Here is a 21604-nt window from a genome sequence, read left to right as displayed (position 1 = left end):
TCACATCGAATTTTTGCTACAGCATAAAATATTATGTTTTTATGTCCTCTTTAGGGATGTAACGATACACTCAACTCACGACTCGATACGAGTCACGATTTTTTGTTCACGATACGATTTTTTCACGATTTTTTAAAATCAAAATGAGCTACAGACAAATTATGACCAAATAAAATGATTACATTTATTATATTTTTTATACTTTTTGTTTGTAGGAAAAAAATCTTTCTTTACAGAAACTCTCAAACTGTTTGTGTTCTCGTAAAAAAAATGCAACTTACATCTTGAACAACAAAACACATGACAAATATCTCCTTTCTTTAGAGACAATCTCACAGTAAACTGCTGTTAACTGGTGTGATGTGCAGTTTTCGCTCACGAGGGGGCGTAACCAGGGCTCTAAATTAACTTTTTTGATCACCAGCCAATGTGGCTGGTAAGTTTTGTACACTAAAATACAATAAAATAAAAACATTAAAACTTGCGAGCAGCACGTGTCAATTTCTACAGAGCACCTTGAGCGGGGGAAAGCCAGACACAGAAAAAGCAAAGACAATCCTGTTGATTTTCAAAATAAAATACCCCGTGCAAACTGCCGGTCGTAAAAACAGACAAAAGCGAAACTAATTAACTACGTAGCATATTTACACACATAGAAGCATGTTTAGAAGAACATACACCGGGAAAATGTCCAAATCTGAGCAAGTAAACAAAGTCTGGCGGGCTAAGCGTCGCTCCTGAAACACTCCCGGTGGGGTTTGAAGTCGCGTGCAGGACGGTCCAAATACGCCACGCTCATGCAACGCCTGTTTGACCAGTGAGAGCACGCGCTGTGTGGGTTCCAATTCGCCAAGAATCGCGATTCATTTTTTCTGTCAACCGATGCGAGTCGTCACGCATTTGTACCAATTTTTTATCGTGTCACGATGCATCGTTACATCCCTAGTCCTCTTTGTTACTTCTTAATCCCACCATTCCTGCCTTATGCTCTCTCTACACTGGATTGGCACTAAAATCCTGGAGCCTCTCAAATTTAAAGTTAAAGGTCCGGTGTGTAGGATTTAGTGGCATCTAAGGGTCTTACCCCAACCTCCCCTTTTGAAGCATGAATGAGAAACTATGAAAGTCTATCTAGAGCTAGTATTTAGTTTGTCCATTCTGGGCTACTGTAGAAAATCCACTCACTCATCCTAATATAAAGACACACAGCGTTATTCTTATTTTCAGGTGAAGGTCATCACTTATGAAAACATACAATCATTACTAATCATACACTGTCATATCCCATTTCTATTATAATCTGCCAGTAAATCCCGATCAAATAATCAGTGTGTGTGGGTGTGTGTACCACAACCTGATATATCAGTGATCCACACTGTAATCCACACCGGGTGACATGTTGCTTCATTACTATTGACACACACACTAGTTTATTTAGGCTCAGTCCCACACACACACTCTCTCCTGCTGCCACAAATACTTACTAACACACCAAATGTGTATCAGACTGTGACTGAAAATAGTCTCAAACAAAGTCATGGTTCCTTTCTGTTCGTGCAGTGTTAGTTAGAAACTACAGTACCTAACTTTTTTTTTTAATCTGTTTTTAAAAAGTCCTCATTTGGCATGAATAGGCTTTAAGCAGCTGGGTAGGGAGGTCAGAAAATATTGTTAAGTGGCCTAACATATTGTTGATTTTTGTCTTTTATTGAACAGATAAAATATAAAATAAAGATAAAATTTGTCTCTTTAAAACCTGCTGATGCCTGTCCCTCATGTCCAACTTGGTGAATGCTCATGTGAAAACACAATGATTATAAATGCATATGCACATCTGGTTTTAGGGGATGAAGTTTTGCAGTGGAACGGGAAGCTGTTACCGGGGGCAACCATGAAGGAAGTTTATAACATCATACTGGAGTCTCAAGCTGAGCCTCAAGTGGAGCTGGTGGTATCCAGACCTATTGGGTAAGTCAGGAATAAAACACACTCTGTGCACCCGTCAGTGTCACACTTTGATATTTGTGAAAATGTCTGTGCAGCCTGTCAGTTATGAGTCAGCCATCAGTCTAAATGTTAACCCTTATTTGACCAGGCAATGTTGACCGAGGCTCTGACTCAGAGTTGGCAGACCTCAGTTTAGACAGGGGACATTTATTTGTATTCTGACCGTGACTGTGTAACTGCATTGAAAATATTAAAAATAGCCGGCCACTACCTGCTGCAGGGATAGCCAAGTTTCAGAACAGGAGATTTCCATTTTGTCCCCTTTTAAAAAGCACTTTATTTCTGGGGTGATATAAAGTGAATTGTTTGTGACCAAGTAAAATTGTCTGTAAACCCCATAAAAGAGGAGAGGTCTCTGCTTTGAATATTTTGGGTTGATGCCTTGTAAAAACTCGGCTGAGCTGGTCATGAACAATCATGAGTGCAAGAGGTTGGCCTGCAGTTTGAAAGTCCTAAAATGTGTTTATCAGGTGAGACGGTGGTTAATATGTTCTATGAAGGAAGACTCAGCATCTTAATTTGAACTGTTGTATTGATTGATGCTCTTGAGAAATGATGTGTATGTTTGTTTTAAGGAAATACTTAATTATTCCATGCACGCAGGAAATATCTATATAGATATACACACATCAAAAGCCTCATAACTTAACTGATGAATTTCTCTTGATCTAATTGTCAGTTGTTAAATGACGTAATTTATCTGGCTATCGTTTGTTAATAACTTATAATCACATTACAATTCATATATTTACTGTAGAAATTCAAACTACTCAAAATACTGTAGTAATGATTTTATTTATGTGAGAGAGATGTTTAGAAATTAATTTTCATGAATCCATAGCCACAGTTGCAGCAATAGATTCTGATCATATAATCAATTTCATCATTTATTCAACAGTAGTCAAACATTTTTATTCGTACAACCTTAATTAGACAGATTTGACCCCACAGACAAAAGATCGATCAGCACATGTCAGTTGCTGCTGATTTTGAAAATAAAATACATTCATTAAAAGAAGCACCAACCATTACATTTCTCAGTCCATGAATTGAGGCATAATAATCATTTGTAACAAATTATTAAAACAAATGTAATGGAATCATAATTATAACTGAAACAAGGATATCACAAAGGCCATGATAGGAGTCTAAATTCTGATGTGTACATTTACTTGAAGTACTCTGAATAATCAACTTTTTGATTACACTCTTTGTCAAACTTGTATATTTCTCTGATCCTTCACAGACGACTGTTTCTGTACTGGAGGTTCAAGATTTAATTGATGATTTTTCAGAACAATTTTCTCATATATATTATGATGAAAACACTGTGTAACACATTTAAGTATTCTTGATCAATTCTAATGGGTTTATATTGGAAATATTTTACAGTAAAATACTCACTGTTTCTTCAAACCATTGGAACTTTTCATAAGATTGAACCTCATTTGCTCTGATGAGAAGAAAAAAGTTGAATGTATTAATTTCTCTCCAAACACTCGCGAAGGGTGTATAGAAAATATCAGTAAGTAAACTGCCCATTTTATTAGGACCTCTTAATCCTCTCATGCTTATGGAAACAATTTTGGTTTTGCTGGCACCATTTTGCATCCCTAAATGAACTGAACTGAATCCTGTTGAGTAGAATTGATACAAATATTGGCTTTTGTGAAAGTAGTTGTAATTTGTCACTTTCAACTGAATCAAACTGGAAGTTCCCTTGAAGGGATGCAAAATGGCCAATGGGAAATGTCCGTCAATGTAGCATTGCTTTTTGCTAGCTTTTTAAACTGTTTGTGCAGTGTCTGGAATTCCTCTTTTTCATTCCTGGTGAAGTCTGAGGATCCAAAAGTGAAATGCAGCACTTACAGTGTCAAATAAGAAACGCTTATTTCTTTTTACTCATAATTCTTTGGTTTAAAATTTGGGATATTGGGATTCATTAAGCAAGTAATTTATTTTGTTTTATTTCATTTACATTTTTTGATTTTGGAATGGGCTCCAACGTAATCTAGGGTCCATAAAACACTTATCAGTTTAATATATGTATTTGAAATCAAACTCTAAAAACTTGAAACAGTTCAACATTTTGGGAAAAGTGATTTGCCGTCTTTCTGGGAAAGAGAGAAGATTAAGATTAATCCAATATTTACATGTTAAGTCTAGCACTGAAGTTTTGAGGAGGTTAACCATGCTGCTTCCAGACTTCATAATATACTGAAGATACTTTTTATGCTAAGCTAAGCTAACTGCATCCCGACCAATACCTGTGAGTGGTATCAGTCTTCTCATCTAACTCCCAGAAAGAAAGTGAATAAATGTACATTACCAAAAGTTGAACGCTTACTTTAAAGAAAATAATGTAGAACATCAGTTTGTCGCCCCGTGGGTGAATTTAGACTTTAAAATACTGCCTCTTTGTGTGCTGCCAAGCAAACACAGCAGTAAAAACCTCCAAATATCAGTGATGGGGCTGCAAATTTAAAATACTGAACTTAAAATGAAAAATTACACTGATAAGTGTTCCATAGATTATCATTCTTTCTTTATGTTACATGGAGCTGGTGCAGTGGATTCTGCTGTTTCCCATGGGACCCTTAAATGTAGTGGTGGTGATGGATAAGAAAAGCTGATGGTGTGGACAGAATTGAGCTACCGGTTCCCATCCATTATTATTTTACATGATCATTGGCAAGACTAAAATGTCTCATTGAATCCTGGAAACACCGCAGTCATGAGAAGAACTTGGCTCTACTCACATCTTCCCTTTACTTCTCCATGTTTGTTAACCACATGGTAGTTGAATCTCCAGATAACTTTGAATTACTTTTTTCCAGTAAACTATTACTACATTTATATGCATGTTTGCCTGTGCACCAAGAATAATGCTAACTATGTTTAATCCAGTTATAGATGCCAGTATGAGTGTGACTGACATGGTCTTTGCTTCTTCTTTTCTAGTGATATCCCAAGAATCCCCGACACGTCCCACCCTCCATTAGAATCTAGTAGGTATCTCCCGTGCATTGGAACATCTCTGTATTTGTTTTATTTTCCTTTGGGAGGAATTTATACATGAATAATACTCGTTTTGATTGTGTGTTATAATCCTGCGATGTATACATTTCAAATGTATTTTAAATACATCAAGACGGGATACAATACATAGCCGGGCCTGGTTCAAAGTTCAAAAATAGGTCTATCACTCCCTCTGAAGCACTAATCATGTTTGTGTAAATAAGCAGAAACAACAAAAAACACTTTATAGACTACACATGAAACACATTTTAGGATACAGTAATAACAGCCGGGTGCAGTGACTTCCTGAAATTGTTGCCATTTTTTGTTCCCCATTGTCTGAACATAACCTAGTATGTATGCTAAGCTAGGCTAAGTACCTCCCAGCTCCAGCTCTGTACTTAACACACACTTATGAAGGTGCTATCATTTCACTCTCAGAATTAAAGTGAATTAATAAGCAATACGTCCCAAAATGTTGAACAGTTCTTTAAATTTCATGGGGACAATGAAGAGTACTTTTCCGGTATGCTATGTTTATGAGAGTTCCACCTCTCAAAATCAGGCACCAAATGAGCATGACAAGACAAACGCAACATTGGTGCAATTCTGTTTGCAAAGCTGGCTCACAAATTGTGGCATATGGTACCTTGGCCTGTTTTTGTTTGATAAGACTAAGATTGGATTACCAGCCAAAGTTGTAGTAAAGTTGCTAACTGCTAACTTTGCAAGAAATTCATTACACCCATAATGTATGTCAGGACTGACAAAATGGGGGTCTGCATTAGTGTGTAGTTAAAAAAATACTTGATCATAAGACCATGTTATAAGATATATGAGGCCATGATTCTTCTAAATAAAAGCCTATCAGACTCAAAGTAGGACAGAGGCTTGGTAATTTGTCATCCTGACAGGTTAGCTGTGGAATGGTCTGTACTCTTTTTATATATGAAATTTTCCAAAGAATGGAACTCTGGGTATTACGTAGATATGAACACACTTTTAGAGCTGGACCAGATTATACTTTCACTCTTTACAAACCCTGCTCATTTCTCACATCTTTACCTCTGATTCTTGTCTGGACTTGACTTTTCTGTCCCTTTTTGAAACAGAGCTGACATCCTTCATCCTCCATCCTTGTCTTCATAGCAGGTTCCAGTTCTTTTGAGTCCCAGAAGATGGAGAGACCGTCCTTAAATGTCCTATCTCCCTCCAGTCCCGGGATGCTCCAGGATGCTCCACAGTTGATGCCGGGGCAACTCTCAGTGAGTGTGGGCACTTTAAGTGTGTTGGGCTGTTGGTGTGTTTCTCATGAAGAAGAAGCATCAGATTTGTTTGTGTGTTTCCCACCCAGGTGAAGCTGTGGTATGACAAAGTGGGCCATCAGCTAATAGTCAACGTACTGCAGGCTGTAGAGCTTCCTCTTCGGCCTGACGGGCGTCCCAGGAGTCCCTACGTCAAAATGTACTTCCTCCCTGATCGCAGGTATGCAACTGCCCCACAGGGATTCCTGGTGTCACAACCAGAATAAAATGCAGTCTGTCTGGTCTGATTGGGATCAGAAATAAGTCAGAATCACACGATAACCCTTAACAAGAAGTCTGCATAGTATAAAATCGTCTTAATTGCACTCTTTCTGACATCACCATCAGGTTTCTCAAGCCTGGATTTAATGCTCGCTGCTTGGAGCTATAAAGTCCTAATTTGGACAAACGGGAGCCAAGTTGGGACAAGCAAGCAGGAACCACAGCTGGCTGTGACAGACTGTCTTCCTTAACCCATATTATCTACTTAATAATCCAATACTTTGCAAATTCGCAAATAAAACTCACCTTAAATTAACTCAGCAAAGCAGTCTCCAACATGTTTAGTCAGAGCAAGCATCTAGTCTTGTTCCTCTTGGAGGAACTGCAGGTTAAAATAAACTGTAACCTCAACTGAAATGTCACTTGTAAATGCATTCCAAACAATAAATGTGAGTCATCTAAGAAGAAAACTTGGTTGTCTCAGTATCTGTATTGTTTAACACAGTGACAAGAGCAAACGAAGGACAAAAACGGTGAAGAAGACCTGCGAGCCCAAGTGGAACCAGACGTTTGTCTACACTCACGTCCATCGAAGGGATTTCCGAAACCACATGCTGGAGCTGACTATATGGGACCAACCCAGGTCACCAGAAGGGGACAGCGCCTTTATGGGAGAGGTACCACACACACACAAACAATTAAATGCTTTTTTCCGCTGATGTGGCATCTTGGTTGTGAGTCAGGATCACGGTGGTCACCTTTGTGGTTTAGCCACAAATGATCACTTTTCATGTGGAAGTCAACAAAATATTATGTTTTTATTGATGATTTTATTTATTTATTTCTAATGAACCATGTACAATACCAAACATGAACGTTACCATTTAATGCTAAAAGCTAATCCTTTCATCCACACCCTTGCTCGGTCACAAAACAAACTTTGAAGAAAGGTTGGCCCTCCTGTTGAGCAATGCACTTGTTGAGTGGCTGTTTGGTTTACACCAGTGTATAATTTTATTCACACCGGACCTCATATGTCTTTGAACAAGTGGAAGCTATGGCCAGGTCTATGATCCTGCCTGGGCTAAATACTCTCCCCACCGGTCAGTCAGAACCGAAGAAGCTTCTTGGATAAGAAGCAAAACTTCTTCACAGATCTAAAACCAAGTCCAGTGCCCTAGATTTGAACCCTTCTTTGAAGAAAGATGACCTGGATGACCGAGAACCTTCACAGACCACTAAACAAACTAGACAAACAGGATACAAAGTTACACACACTGTGTCAGCAATAAGTGTATGTTTGACAACCATCCCCAGATAACAATTAAATTAGCATGTTATTTGATGATATCACACACATTGTTTTGTCATGATTACAGTTTACTTTGTATGATGAGCTTTCACACTTCACCGTCTATCATCAGGGAGCTATTTCTCTCCTATAAGTAGGCCTACATCTCATGATTTAAGCCCACAATGTAGTGTCTTCTCTTGCCTGGCTCCTGAAGTCTCAAGTGTTGATCATATTGGACAGCCGGAGAAAGAGGTTGGATCGGCGTCTGGTTCGAAAGTAGCTTAGGCGGTTATCGCTAACATTGAGCAGCAAATGGAAACAAGTGATCCCGTTTCACCACCCTTCACTATTTCCATTGACGTTAATTTTCCAGTTACGTGATTTGGAGACTGTGTTTGTACACGTTTACAGGCTGCCACGCTGTTATCCTGCATTTCTCACTTGTGTTTCTTTGACGCAAAACATGACTTCTTCCGTGCCAGCACATTTTTTGGCACCAAATACCAGACGGCGGATGTTTAGAGCAGCACGCGCAAAAAGCTTTCCTGATATATCTTCATAAACAGCTCAGAGTGTCTGCGTTGCATCAATCAGCAGTCATAAACATTTAATTACTGTGCGGATTATGACCTGAGCAGATCCTGATAGAGCTGGAGACGGCCTTACTGGACGAAAAGCCTCACTGGTATCCACTCCAAACCCACGATGTCTCATCCATACCGCTGCCCCGACCCTCCCCGTACCTTCCCCGACGACACACACACACAGACGCCCCCGGCAAGAAGCTGCAGCGTAAGTCTGTGAATGGTTATTATTGTAGGTATTTCTGTACAATCCTGCTCTTATGTCTGTGTGTGTGCATCACTGTATCACAAAGAAATTCACTATCAATTTTCAAAGTATAACATGTATGTCGATGTCTGTTTTCACGACCCTTCCCTAATGCTGCATCTGTGCCCGGATACCTGCATGTGTGTTTATATATGTGTGTGGCGTATATACACATCTATGTGTGTGTCTGTGTCTGTGTCTGTGTCTGTGTCTGTGTCTGTGTCTATGACTGTTTAGGTTCACAGCGTGTAACAGAGCCTGAATTTGATGAGGGTACAGCAGTAGTGTCTAAAGGTGGGTGGGGATTGTTTCCTAGTTTTACATTCAGTGTCTCCCACTAACTGTACTTTTAATTTGTGCCGTTGTTTTGGGGACTTTGCTTGGCTGGAGCGGGTGTATGTATTAGCTAACAGCAATGTTTTCTTTTCTATGTATGGAATAAGTTTTATGCCAAAATTTATTCCATATTGTTCCGAAATGTCATTTTAATTTAATTTTATTGTGTTGAAATGAATGAATTAATCGAACTATTCTTAATGATCACTTCACAAATGTAAAATAATCTTCACATGACATCAAGTCCTTCAAATTTTTCATTACTATTTAAAACTCAGCAAGTGACTTGAAAATTGAAAAAACTAAACAGATACTGTATGATTTACCACCACAAATGAATCACGTTTGGGGAATGCTGTCATGTCTGAGACTACGTGTTTGCATGGGCTCTGAAAAGGGGCTCATTTAGATGTTCATTTTCTAACCCTTAACAAATTAAAATATAGATGACTAAAACATATCTTGAAACACTCTAAACACGCTTTTTTGTTTGTGTGTGTGTATCAGTGTGCTGTATACTCTTTGTTTATCTCTGTGTGTTAGGGTTGGACTGGTATATAGATTTGTTGACATGGACCATTTTAAAGAATCAAATTGATTAGGTTTTTCTCTGATGACAAGCCTTTATAATAATCTAAATGAATACATCTATTGAAGAAAAAGTAAAGTTTTCACCCTGACATGTGATGCCAAATCCCCACCGGGCACGTCTCTGTCACGTCGTGACCTCAGAGCTGTATTGGTCCGCTCTCTGCGCGACTTCAAACCCCACCAGGAGTGTTTCAGAAGCATTTTAGCCTGCCAGACTTGGTTAAATTTTCATGGCTCACGTGTTTCTAAATATGTAAATATGCTACATAGTTAATTTGTTTTCCTTTTGGCTGTTTTAAAAATCGGCAGCCAGTGTTTTATTTTGAAATTCGACCAGATTCTCAATGCTGTTTCTGTCTGACTCCGTCAAAAATAGAACAGTCATATATTTTCCATGGAGCCGAATGGAGATACGCTTCTGAAACTTTCTCCGGTGCTTCCGGCACGGTTTGAAACATTGACTAGTATTAGGTCTGGTGGCCGTGGCGCAAGCGGAACCTGTTGCATCCATGCCAGGTGGAATTTGGCCATAAATTGCAGTGAAAATATCCAAACAAATTACGTGTCAAAGTGATAAACATCCTTATCACCCTTGATTTAAGGGTAGATTTGAATGCCTCGTACTGATGGTCAGTTAGCTCAGTGAGATACTGCCTGTAAAAAGTCTATACCAGTCAAACACTACCGTGTGTGTTTCTTGTTAATGAGTATCCAAGTTAAAAAAGAGAGAGAAAATGGATTTAAAAAAAAAATACACTGCAGTACTTTAACCAATTTTTTGTTTGAATTTCCATGCATGGTAGGAATAAATGAAAGACCTTGGTAGCACTTTCCAAAACAAAACTAAAGTCCCACTGTGAGCTTTGAGGTGCTGTTCTCTTGGAAGTGAAACCAGTGACCTTGGCACCACAACAAAGGCTGATGAGCCTCTCTATTTATATTTTTATCTTCAGAGATAGTTCCTCCACAGCACCAAAGAAAGAAAGTTTTCATTTACTACATTTGAAAATACAGGACACGGCAATGAGAAATAGCCAGCTGCAGTTCTATTATTGGCTAATCTTTAAATAGTCTGTATCCTTGAGACAGACTGTCCTGTTGTAGCTGCCATGCAATATGTTCAGTGGTATCCAGCTCTATGCTGAGATGTGAGCATGTGCGCTATGTTAAGAGCAATAAACGTGTTAATACTTTGACGTACTAGGCTGACATGTTGTCTGATATTGAGCAAGAAAGCCAGCGTGGGGATGGCAGACTCTACATTACTGATAAATGAGATCTACTTTAATGAAATTAAACATTTGAATAGAAGTTGTTATTTTAGAGCTGGCTGTATATTTCACTTCACTGCAGATCTACTGTGGATCAGAGCTGTAAAAGCCTACACCGGCAATTATATTTATTTATTCATCCCACCCATTCCCACCCAGCAGCGGACGGGCGCGGCAGGGAGAGGCAGCGGGAGTCCACGTCTACCCTGGAGGTGCCGGAGCAGCAGAGGATGCCGGCCCATCACATACGTTCCCGTTCAGTCTCCCCACACCGCGAGGAGCAGGGACGAATCCGCTCACGCCCACCCAACATTCCCGCCCAGAGGTTAGAGATTTTATTGTGAAGAAGCAACATGCACTGTTTTGCATTAAAAAAGACAAACAAGAGTGGAGATATCGAAAGTGAAATCTTTTGAGTATGAAACACTGCAAGATGTAAAACATTTGGAAGCGGAGGCTGTGGTGAGCTTCACAGTGGTTTATATGAATTCCATTGGTGACAAGTTTATAATCCACTTCTTTGCTGCCTCTTTGTATATGTAGCATGCTCCAAATGGTCATATTTTAGCCAAAATATATCTGCTCACTCCTGGGACACGGTTATGTGTTAGGATTAAGATGGAAGGCCATGCGCAATTCAGAATCATTAACTGCTCTTCAGAGGTGGGCGGCATGGCCTGATGTCAGATGATAGATACTAATAAAGGACGAGTGTCAGCCTCCTGAGGAGACGTTGGTCACTTATAAGAGGTAAAAGAAACACGGTAGAGTGAGAGAGGAGGAATGAGAGTTTGTTGGAACCCATCGAACGGAGTCCATCTACTAATGAAATGTCCGTCTGATGCAGAACATGCCGTGCTGCCAGCTCTGCTTTTACAGGCCGAGCCAATCGGGCCCCTGCCAAGAGTCTGCTGCAATACATATTGCCTGACCACTAACCTGACATAAGTCTTTTTCTTTCTCTCTTTCTTTCCCCCCCTTTGCTTGATTCCTTCCTTCTTTCCTTTCCTTCCAGGAGTCTGGATGACGAGCTTCCTCACACTCGTCGTTCCCGTTCTCCGACCCGCTACTACGATGCTGCCAGGGGTCGTCACCAGGAGGAGGAGTACCTGGACGACAGGTATGTGTTGTAATATATCTAATTAGACCAAATGTCACCAGATGTTGCTTTTTATGTGTGTGTGTGTGTGTGTGTGACATTGACCACTCATTTGTGTGCACAGTTGGTTTGAGACAGCAGATTTATTGTGAAAAGCTGCTGCAGAAAGTGTGAATGCCTGTCATGACATTTGCTAAAACTTTATATTTATAAACTTTATAAAAAATAAAACTTTTTTTCGTGGCTCTGTTTTCTTTGGGCCTCAAAACAAGCTTGGCGCAGTAGCTATACGTCCTTTTTATCGTGTGTAAAGTGTCTTTAGAGACAATATGGCTTTGGTTGTGTGTGTGTGTGTGTGTGTGTCATGTGTACAGCAATCGGCGACAGCTTCTCTTTCCTATTCACCCTCTTCTCCTTCTGCTCTTGTGGTTTGTTTGACTGTTATTGATTTCCTCATGTGTCATCCATCCCCATGGTAACCACAGTGAGGTCATCATGATCCACCAGTCAATGCGAGGCAAAAGTGCCGAGTGCCTACACACCAGGTAAACTGGCCAATCATGACGTACTGTTTACATTTGGGTTCTGTGATCAGTTGTGGTTTCATGTGTTTTTATCAGAAGAGTTCATTCCATCGACCGTCAGCTGTTTAGAAAAGGAAAGAGAGAAAACATCCCACTGACACTGTGTCACTTAAAATGCATACAGAAAGTAATAGTTAAATAATGTTCTCTCCAGTGTGAGCCAAAACACACATTAATAGAATAGTAGTCGATAGTTTTATTATTGTCAACAAGTCCCATGATACAACAGTCTTCATTGTCTCTTCATTCATTATCTCTCAATACTTTTCCAACATGTTCACGGCTCTCAACCCCAAACTTGTTTTTTTTCTTCTGAAAACATATCTTTGAAAACTACAGAAGCCCTAAGTGGCCATGCATTCACACATTTTATTTCCTCTGTTTTCTCGTGACAATAAGCTAAGTTGAGATCTCAAGTTATTTATGACATTATGTTGAAATGGGTAGGGTTATCCCAGACAGAATCATTTTCTCGACATCTCAAGAAAAACTGTCTGGAGTTTGTAGTTTTGTTTTTAAAATTTCGAATAAAGTCAAATCTTAACAAAAGTTATATCACGACACTGTACATACAGAGCAGATTTAGGCCGTACTCTTTATAATATTATCGACAGAGACCAACACTTCCACCAGGAACAAGCACTGACAGTGGTGAGGAGAAACTCGAGCAGAACCCATCACATTGGTGGACGGCCATCTGCCGTAATAATGATAATCATAATAGTAGTATATGTAGCAGACGTCATCGGGACCACAGCAGCAGGCTCGACCAATCGCTGATCTCAGAGTAGCCATGATCCATGAAAACCTGCGAGATGAGAATGCAGAAAAACTCCAGGGAGGAAGCTAAGTTAGCACATTGATCGGGCATAAGTGTGTACAGATGGAGAGAGAGAAGAAAAGAAGAGCTCAGTGCATCATGGGAAGTCCCCCGGCAGTCTAGGCCTATAGCAGCTTAACTAAGGAGTGGTTCAGGACACACCTGAGCCAGCTCTAACTATAAGCTCCACCAGAAAAGAGAGTCTTAAGTCTACTCTTAAAGTGTTGACGGCGTCTGCCTTCAGAACACAAAATGGTAGTTTGTTCCACAGAAGAGGAGCCTGATAGCTGAAAGCTCTGGCTCCCAATCTACTTTTGGAGACTAAAGGATATAGGAAGACATGATGGTGTCTGACCATGAAGAGCTTTGTAGCATTACCACATGTTACTCGAACATGGGTAAATAGTTTGTTGGGGACTATTTTCAGATGTGGATTCATCCACAATTGGTAATCTAGTGAGTATGTGGGACTGAGCCAAAATAAACTACAGTGTGTGTTCATGGTAATGAAGGAACTGTGTGACTCATTTATTCAATTCACTTTAGTTTTATTTATATACTGCCATATCGTAACAAAAGTTATCTCATGACACTTTCCATACAGAGCAGGTCTACTCTTTATAATAGTATTTACAGAGACTAAACAATCCCACCAGGAGCAAGCACTTGGTGACGGTGGCGAGGACACACTTCCTTTGGAGATATGGTAGCAATAATAATATGAATAAATAAATAATATATGTAGTGGACGATGTGCAGGACCACAGCAGCAGCCAAAAACTCAAGGGAAGAAGTTAAGTTAGTAACTTGCATTAATGAGACATGAATGTTGAGAGAGATTTATATGTTTTGAGGCAACATTAGAGGCATACATCAGGCTTTGAATACACACACACACGCACACACACACTTGTTATTTGGATCGATTCGTAGGTAGTTTTGGTCTTTTCATGGGATTTGTTGACACAATAATTCACAATGACTTTCCTCATAGTTATGGGTAATGTGGACAGTAAGGAAGGTAGCAGGTGGAGGAATAAGAAGCCATGATAGCTAGTCGTTTAGTTGTACTGCTACCTCAGATCCACAAGAGGACACTACAGGACCATGCTTGTGTTCAGACTGCGCTTCATTCTTAACAGGCTGCTATTCTACAGCTAAGCCCACAGTGCAGCGTTCTAGGGCTAAAGTCAACACAAAATACTCATTCAGCTACTGTGTTATGAAAACATCCATAAGAATTCATTCTTGTGTGATATGTGCCAATTTTGTCTGTGCCTCTTGATTCAAATGAGTCTTGTCTCTGCACTTCTATCCGGATACAGTTTCAAATATCAAGACTTAACATTTGCACATCACATGACCTGTAATCACCTGCACATGGATCTTAGATAGCTAGTTGAGCACAAGGCCAAAAAAGGTAAGTTACACACTTGAGATCACATCTGTGTGTGTGTCTTCTGCTGATAGAACCACACCTCCCTTATAGAAACATAATGAGACCTCTCTATACACATGGATGTGTTTGAAGTAGAGGGTGTCAGAGACGAGTGGCGGCTTTTGATGCTTGTATGCCTGTCATGCGCTACTGTACTTCCACTTGCTTACACTGCAAAAAATGCAATACCTGCCAATAACGTGCCGATAGCATAATAATTTTATGTTATCAGCTAGTATTACATTATTGGACGTTATTACATTATCAGTTACTACAAGCCTAGTAACATGTTGCATGGTAAATAAAATCACTGGTTAAGTTGGCAACTTTTCTGACCTATAAAACTTTCCCACACTTTCTTTTTCCTTCTTCCGCCCATTCCTCCTATTATCCTACTTCTGTCTGCTGCATGCATGCTAACATCAGGAGATCTACTAGGCACAATAACACACTGCCACCTAAGATGCCACTTTTGTTCAATGGTATCCACAAACACACAAACAGGTAAGTCCATAGCTAAGGGTTCAGTATGCTTCAGCTGGTGTTTATAAAAGTGTTTATACCTGGAAGTCAAAGTGGTTTTCCCCATTCTGTATCTGCATTTCAAATAGTTTAATTATTTTCTTGAAACAACCACCTCAGTGTTACTTTTTTGGATAATTCCCGGCCAGTCAAGTTTAATCGTGTTTTGTTAATCAGTTTGGCATGTCAGATGGCTAGAAAACAGTACCCATGAGCCTCTGCAACTGTTGCTATGGGGAAGAATCAAACAACAAATCAGAGTTGTTGCAAATTCACAACACTTCACAATTGCACTTTGGAACAAATATGGCTCCATGTTTGTTGCCAGTACACAGTATGCTGTATTACACTGCCTCCCCAGTTTGTCGTTTGCGTGCTTACTCTTGATACAATGAATCAGAATCTCAAAAAACTCACGGAAAGTTGACAAAGAAGATCAGACTCCACCACTTTGTTTGAAGCATACTGAGGCCTTTAGACGTTCCGTGGTGCCAGTGTGAATTTTTCTCAGCCTGTGGAGAAGCACATAATCCTTTTACTGTAGTCAGTCTTGATAATCTCCAATATTAGACTCAAGATACATGCCAGACTGTTCATATTTATAGTAGAAGACAAGCAAACTTGTGATCTATATATGCCTGCGGACTTCCTTTTTATGTGAGTATTTTCTACAGCAGCAGGAGCTTCATGTATTTGTTTCCAATCTGAGCTTCATTTCTTTTGTTTTCTTTCATTTGCAAATGCATGCTGTTTTCCAAACTTTGATCTTGTGACTAGCTCCACGCTGCTTGCATGTCAAAAGATAAGCTGTGCCGCGGGATCGCGCATGGTCACGGCAACGTGCCGCTCCATCACACACCGCGTTGTAATGTTCACAGATGAGGTGACGGTTAGGTAAGACACACACATATGCGTGCAGATTGTTACTTACAGTTACTCATATGAGAAGAAGAGGTGTCAGGTTGGTAGAAAAATGCAGAGAGCCTTCCAACCTTTTGCCATCACAAAACACCATACCCCATCTTCATTACAACCATGACAACTGAAAGACGCTCCCATCCTTACGCCATCCAGCCAGTCAGTCATGGTTTAGTTCTCAGACTAGCATTATGATTTTAGAAATCTAACTTTCTGACTTTCTTTTAAAACATTCTTTCTGTTTGTCCATTGTTTTTCTCTTTGTGTTTGTTTCTGTCCTCTCCTCCTGTCTCCTCCATTGGATGGCATGTTGTGCTGTGGTGCCTCTAGTGATCTGCAGCCCTCTCTGGACAGGGTTAGGAGCGCTAGTGCCAACTGTCTGACTCCAGACAATCATGCCCCCTCACCAGAGACTGAAAGGTACCAGCCTCTGTCCCCACCACCCCTCCTGTAGTGCTCCAGTAGTCTCTGATCTTTCCCTTTCCTGGTCTTTGCAGCTCTTTTCCCTCCCCTACACTAAATGATGATTAAGCTCCCTTCCCCTTCTCACTCTACCCAGAACCCCATTGCTGTCCATCACTCTCCTCTTCCAATCAGCAGCTTCCATGTTTTGCCACAATTCTCAATTTGTATATGAAGGTGCAACAATTTTCTAGAACTGACAGGAGTAGATTATCCATCAGCAAGTATTATTTTATTTATTCAGTTTCAGAGTTGTTCAACTCTAGTGAGTGTGACATATCACTATCGAGACAACTCCATCAAAGTATGATGCAAGTGGGATTGAGACCCTGCTAACCAATCCAGTAAACCTATTCTTGTACATCTTACCATCTTGACTTAAATCCAAAGACAGATCACTTTACCAACCAGCTTACTTACATGCTCAGCTTTACATAGCCTAATCTTTAGTATGCACTTAAACCACTTCTGCGTCTCATTTGTTAGAATCAGTCCAGCATAACCTTTTCCATTGTCACTGAGGTCTGTTTATTAAGACTGAATCGTTAGAACACTTCTCCTGCTTGATCCAAATAAAATTTCTGCTCCGCAATGCAATCAAAATACCTCGAAGACTAATTTTGAATTCATTTAAGTCAACAACTATAGCTCAACAATAACAGCTAATTTATTAAAATACTCATGTATATGACATACAGTGAAAGTTGTGGGCAATGTTATGATTCATCCTGTTGATTTCAGGCCATGTGATATAAGGTATCTCAAGTCTGCAAGTCATGTGCTGACTTGGTTTATTTTGGAACTTTGAAAGATCCCAGATATTTCCATCAGGAGTTGGTCATCGAAACAGCTAAAATCAGACTTTTATGCACTGGTTAGAAACACAGTTCCAGTTTGCTAAATGTTGCTCCATGTCTGCTGGATGTGTAAATGGGTAAATGTGTGCTAAGAAGTCCATTCATCAACCTTTGTAAGGTAATTTTATGTCAGTGTTGCGTTTACAGCTTGTTCCACTGCCCCCAAGTGGGCAAAAAATGTTTGTAGCCATGGCAGGCACAAAGAGACTCAGACAGCTTTTCACTTTGTGCACACCTAACAATGGAATAGCAAGACTTTCTGAATTTCTAATGGCTTGCTGATTTGATCATATGGGTGATATATTTTGTATGTGTACACATAGAAAATCTTTCTCCCATTCCCTGCCCCGGAGACGTCCAGCAAGTCCCAGGATTCTTATCCAACATGCTTCCCCTGAAGATGACAGGTACCCCTTTGTGGACCCCCCAACTGCTTCCTCTTAGAGCTTGACTTATGCCTTCAAATCTGATGCTGTTGTGACCCAGACCCGAAGGCCCAAAGATTTTTGTTGAATTGTAATAAAAGGAGCAAACTACTGCCCAATATGTCACCAATTCCCAAGTTTTTTTTTGTTCTTTTTTCAGTAATGTAACATGTTCAAACCCAACAAATCTGGGTCCATTCGAGTTTTTTTGGGTTCAGGCAGATGTCAAGCTCTACCTCTTACCTGCAGCTAACAATTTCTTTGCTGACTAGTTCTGTGACTAGCTGGTAGTGAATTTGCATCCTAAATTATTCCAACTCTTTCCAACTCTGATAAAAGTGTAGCGAGTAACTTTATCTTGTATCACATAAAGAAGTGTAACTGAATTCAACACAGCAGGAAAGGCTGGCTGCTTTTTGAAATTTAAACTTCCTTAAATAGTTTAGCATTTTGGGAAATAAACACTTGATTTCACTTGATTGCTGAGAGTTCAATGAGAAGAGCCATACTACTCTCATATTTGTCTATTAAATCTGAAGTTTCCATCAGGAGACTTGAGGTCAGGTTAACCTGGCTCTGTCTAAAAGTCTGAATGACTGAAAAAGACACAGTGTGTTAATTAGTGAGCTTTAGAGTTGTTTGTAGGCGGACTGTGTTACCTGCAACATAGCCAGGCTAACTGTTTACACATGTTTCAAGTCATTAGGGATTTAGGCTGTGTCTATATTCTTAATGTTTCAGAATCGGCCTTCTCTTGACGAAAAGCAAATGAGCATTTTTCCCAAAATGTTAAACTCTACTATTACTAACTTAGCGTATAACTGAAATTTAACTTCACAACAAATACAAGATAAAATAACAAGCTATTCTTTTCACTTCATGCGATTTAGCGATTTCCCATCGCTATCCCTGAACTCCTGATTTGTGGTCAATGAGCTGGACACAGTGAGAGTGAACATGATACACAATAAAGAACTTGTCAAAATAACAGTCTGAATGGCTCACAGACACAGACAAGTTCTACTTTGTTTCATACGCTGTCACTCACATTGTGTAAAGGATCACTTGTATGGTTTTTCAGCTTGTTGGTGGTGTTTTTTCTGGTTATGCAATTTGTTGCCAAGAGTTGTAGCAGTAGTTTTTCGTTCCTGGTTGTTGTTGCCGTAGTTTTGTCCTCTTGCTTTTCTATCCTTCCTTCACGGTTTTTTAGTTGGCCGGTTCGTGCTCCTCTGAACTCGTGGTAGTTTGTACTGGTTATGGTGTGAAATCCTGCCTTGAGTTTGCTTCCTGCAGTCTTTCCGAGTGTACTTTTTGTTCTGGGAATTGCATCTGCAGCTTTTGTGTGCTCGCCTTCTCCTCTCAGTCTTTAAGAAGTCTCTCCTTTTCAAGACTTAGTGCTCAGCAATGACTTAGAATTCATGATGTCCATAATTCATGTCAGAGGTATGACTGTGTGTGTTCATGTGCTTTTGTGTGTGTGTGTGTGTGTGTGTGTGTGTGTGTGTGTGGGTTGGTGGCGGTACATGTATCATCCTTGTCATCTTCATGTCCGTGAATGGAGAATATGGATGCTGCTTCCCTCTCAAGAGACTTTAATTCACCTCAGTACAAAGAAGAGGTACACACACTTACGTGTACACACACACACACACACTCACACACAGTTACACATTAAGCATGAGTGGGTGACATCCCTTATTCATATCACCATCATACCATCCATCACAGCAAGCCTCCTATTTCCTGTTTTCCAGATCATAAACTTATAAGGCCAATGACAGGCCCCTGACAGAGTCAGCCTCTAAATGATGTATCCTCCATCATGCTCTCTTCCATCCTCTCATCCATCCATCCATCCATCTTTTTTTTTTCTTTTTCTTTTGTGTATTGTTCCCTTTGCTCATCCACCATTCTCCAGGCAGCCTCGGACACACCTGGAAACACCTGAATGTCATACTCTTGGCAGGAAGCTGTCTGACAGTGGCAGGTAAGGCATGTACTGTATGCTCAGCACATGTCAAACAGTAATGTATGAGCTCACTGATGGGAGGAGCTTGAAATGACAACAAAAAATTAAAATGTGTGTATTGCCGGTAGGTTTTCTAATCCACTCACGAGTTTGGAAGAAGCAATCTCTATTTATCTCTCTATTTTTCACAGTGTTAATTTGACTCACAACGCAACACATATTGTGACTTACAGTGATTGTCATTATCTCTGAAATACCAAATAAATGCAAATAAATGTCCATTAAGCCTCCAAGAAATCAAAAAAGTATCAAAGTAATCCAGTGCAAATGATCTGCATTACAACAACACATTTCATGAGCTTTAATGGACTCCTGATGGCCTTGATTGATCACATTGACTCCACTAATCTGTTGGTGTAAGTGTGTTTCCATCTATCGCTTTATAAAAAACACATTTGATTTCATACATTTGCACACAAAGTCAAATTTTACACCAACTTGATAAAAAAAACAAAAATGACATGGAAATAACTCAGAAATCCACTTTAAAATATGAGAACACGCCTCTTTAAATTTACAGGACTGAGTTTATGATTAATTGTTGCTGGGGTGGAAATGAAAACTTACCCATATACACTACTGTTTAAGAGTTTCAAATCACCTGCCACAAATCTGTAAAAGAGTATCTAGGGCAGGGATGTCTGTACTGTATTGTACTGATACTGTATGGCTAGCTGATTTGGCTTTTTTGGTTGACATAATGAAGCATTTGAACCTTTAAGGACATAACTGCTGGTGTTACATATCTGTAGCTGTAACACAAAATATTACTTACTTGGATTGGGTTACACTGTCATAAAAAAAAGCCCTGATCTAGGGGAAATAATAGCTACCACAGTATTCTCTACTGTCATGTAACACTGTGGGTGTGTCGACTAAACAGTTTTATTTTAAACATTCTCTTATTGACTTATCCTTCTTCCAAAACTATTTAGAAGATTCTAATCTTCTGAACTTTAGTGCACACACCCCAGACAGCAATAGAATCACTGACCAGCTCAGGCCATGTTAAAATCATCACCACACATCCCAGAGAGAAATACATCCAGTCTGAATGGGGCTTTAGATTGAAGCAGCCATTTTATTATTGACATTCACTTACAGTAGACACACAATAAATCATGGACCTCATTGGATATTAAAAGTCAAACAGATGGATATAAGCAGATGCTGGCAGCTGGTGGCGTTTTCAGATTTTTAGTTTATGTCTCTTTTGAGGCATTAAATAGTGACTGACCTCTGCCTGGCCATGGCCAGAGAGACCCTATAAACTCCCATTGATTGTTGGGGAGGTGTTCTGATTGTATGACTCATCAGTAAAAGTTATTTAACCACCTGAAGCTGCCATTTACTGACCCTTGGCAGCACAGACAAAATAATGTATTACACTAATATGACCTGTCAGCATCATCTGTTGGGTTTTGTTCAACCAAATGTTCCATGTTTTTCCAAAGCCAGGCATGTCATGTCAGGCCGACATTGCCATGCCACTAATCATTGCTAACGTCAAGCTTCAAGCCAGCGTTGACTGCTTTTATATTTAAACCAAGACCACCATCTTTATTTAAACTAGATC

General features: G+C 39.8%; 1 protein-coding gene across 19 annotated transcripts in view; it reads left to right on the top strand.

Annotated features, from left to right (window-relative positions):
• rims1a (regulating synaptic membrane exocytosis 1a) overlaps positions 1 to 21604 on the top strand; it is a 107938-nt gene that overhangs the window by 72800 nt on the left and 13534 nt on the right. Inside the window, exons 10-25 of one of the 19 annotated variants that reach the window (XM_027276018.1) lie at positions 1845 to 1968; positions 3515 to 3532; positions 4969 to 5015; positions 6175 to 6290; positions 6380 to 6510; positions 7057 to 7228; positions 8484 to 8637; positions 8914 to 8970; positions 11034 to 11199; positions 11890 to 11994; positions 12459 to 12518; positions 15242 to 15319; positions 16586 to 16675; positions 17898 to 17981; positions 19561 to 19617; positions 19918 to 19986. In XM_027276018.1, coding sequence (XP_027131819.1) covers positions 1845 to 1968; positions 3515 to 3532; positions 4969 to 5015; positions 6175 to 6290; positions 6380 to 6510; positions 7057 to 7228; positions 8484 to 8637; positions 8914 to 8970; positions 11034 to 11199; positions 11890 to 11994; positions 12459 to 12518; positions 15242 to 15319; positions 16586 to 16675; positions 17898 to 17981; positions 19561 to 19617; positions 19918 to 19986 — 1528 coding nt within the window. Of the gene's footprint in view, positions 1 to 1844; positions 1969 to 3514; positions 3533 to 4968; positions 5016 to 6174; positions 6291 to 6379; positions 6511 to 7056; positions 7229 to 8483; positions 8638 to 8913; positions 8971 to 11033; positions 11200 to 11889; positions 11995 to 12458; positions 12519 to 15241; positions 15320 to 16585; positions 16676 to 17897; positions 17982 to 19560; positions 19618 to 19789; positions 19810 to 19917; positions 19987 to 21604 lie in introns of those variants that run through there. The other 18 variants (XM_027276024.1, XM_027276021.1, XM_027276033.1 and 15 more) reach the window with 18 other exon arrangements.

The sequence above is a fragment of the Larimichthys crocea genome, chromosome III (genome assembly GCF_000972845.2).
Source record: "Larimichthys crocea isolate SSNF chromosome III, L_crocea_2.0, whole genome shotgun sequence".
Taxonomy (NCBI): Eukaryota; Metazoa; Chordata; class Actinopteri; family Sciaenidae; genus Larimichthys; species Larimichthys crocea.
This window is presented reverse-complemented; position numbering and strand designations above follow the sequence as displayed.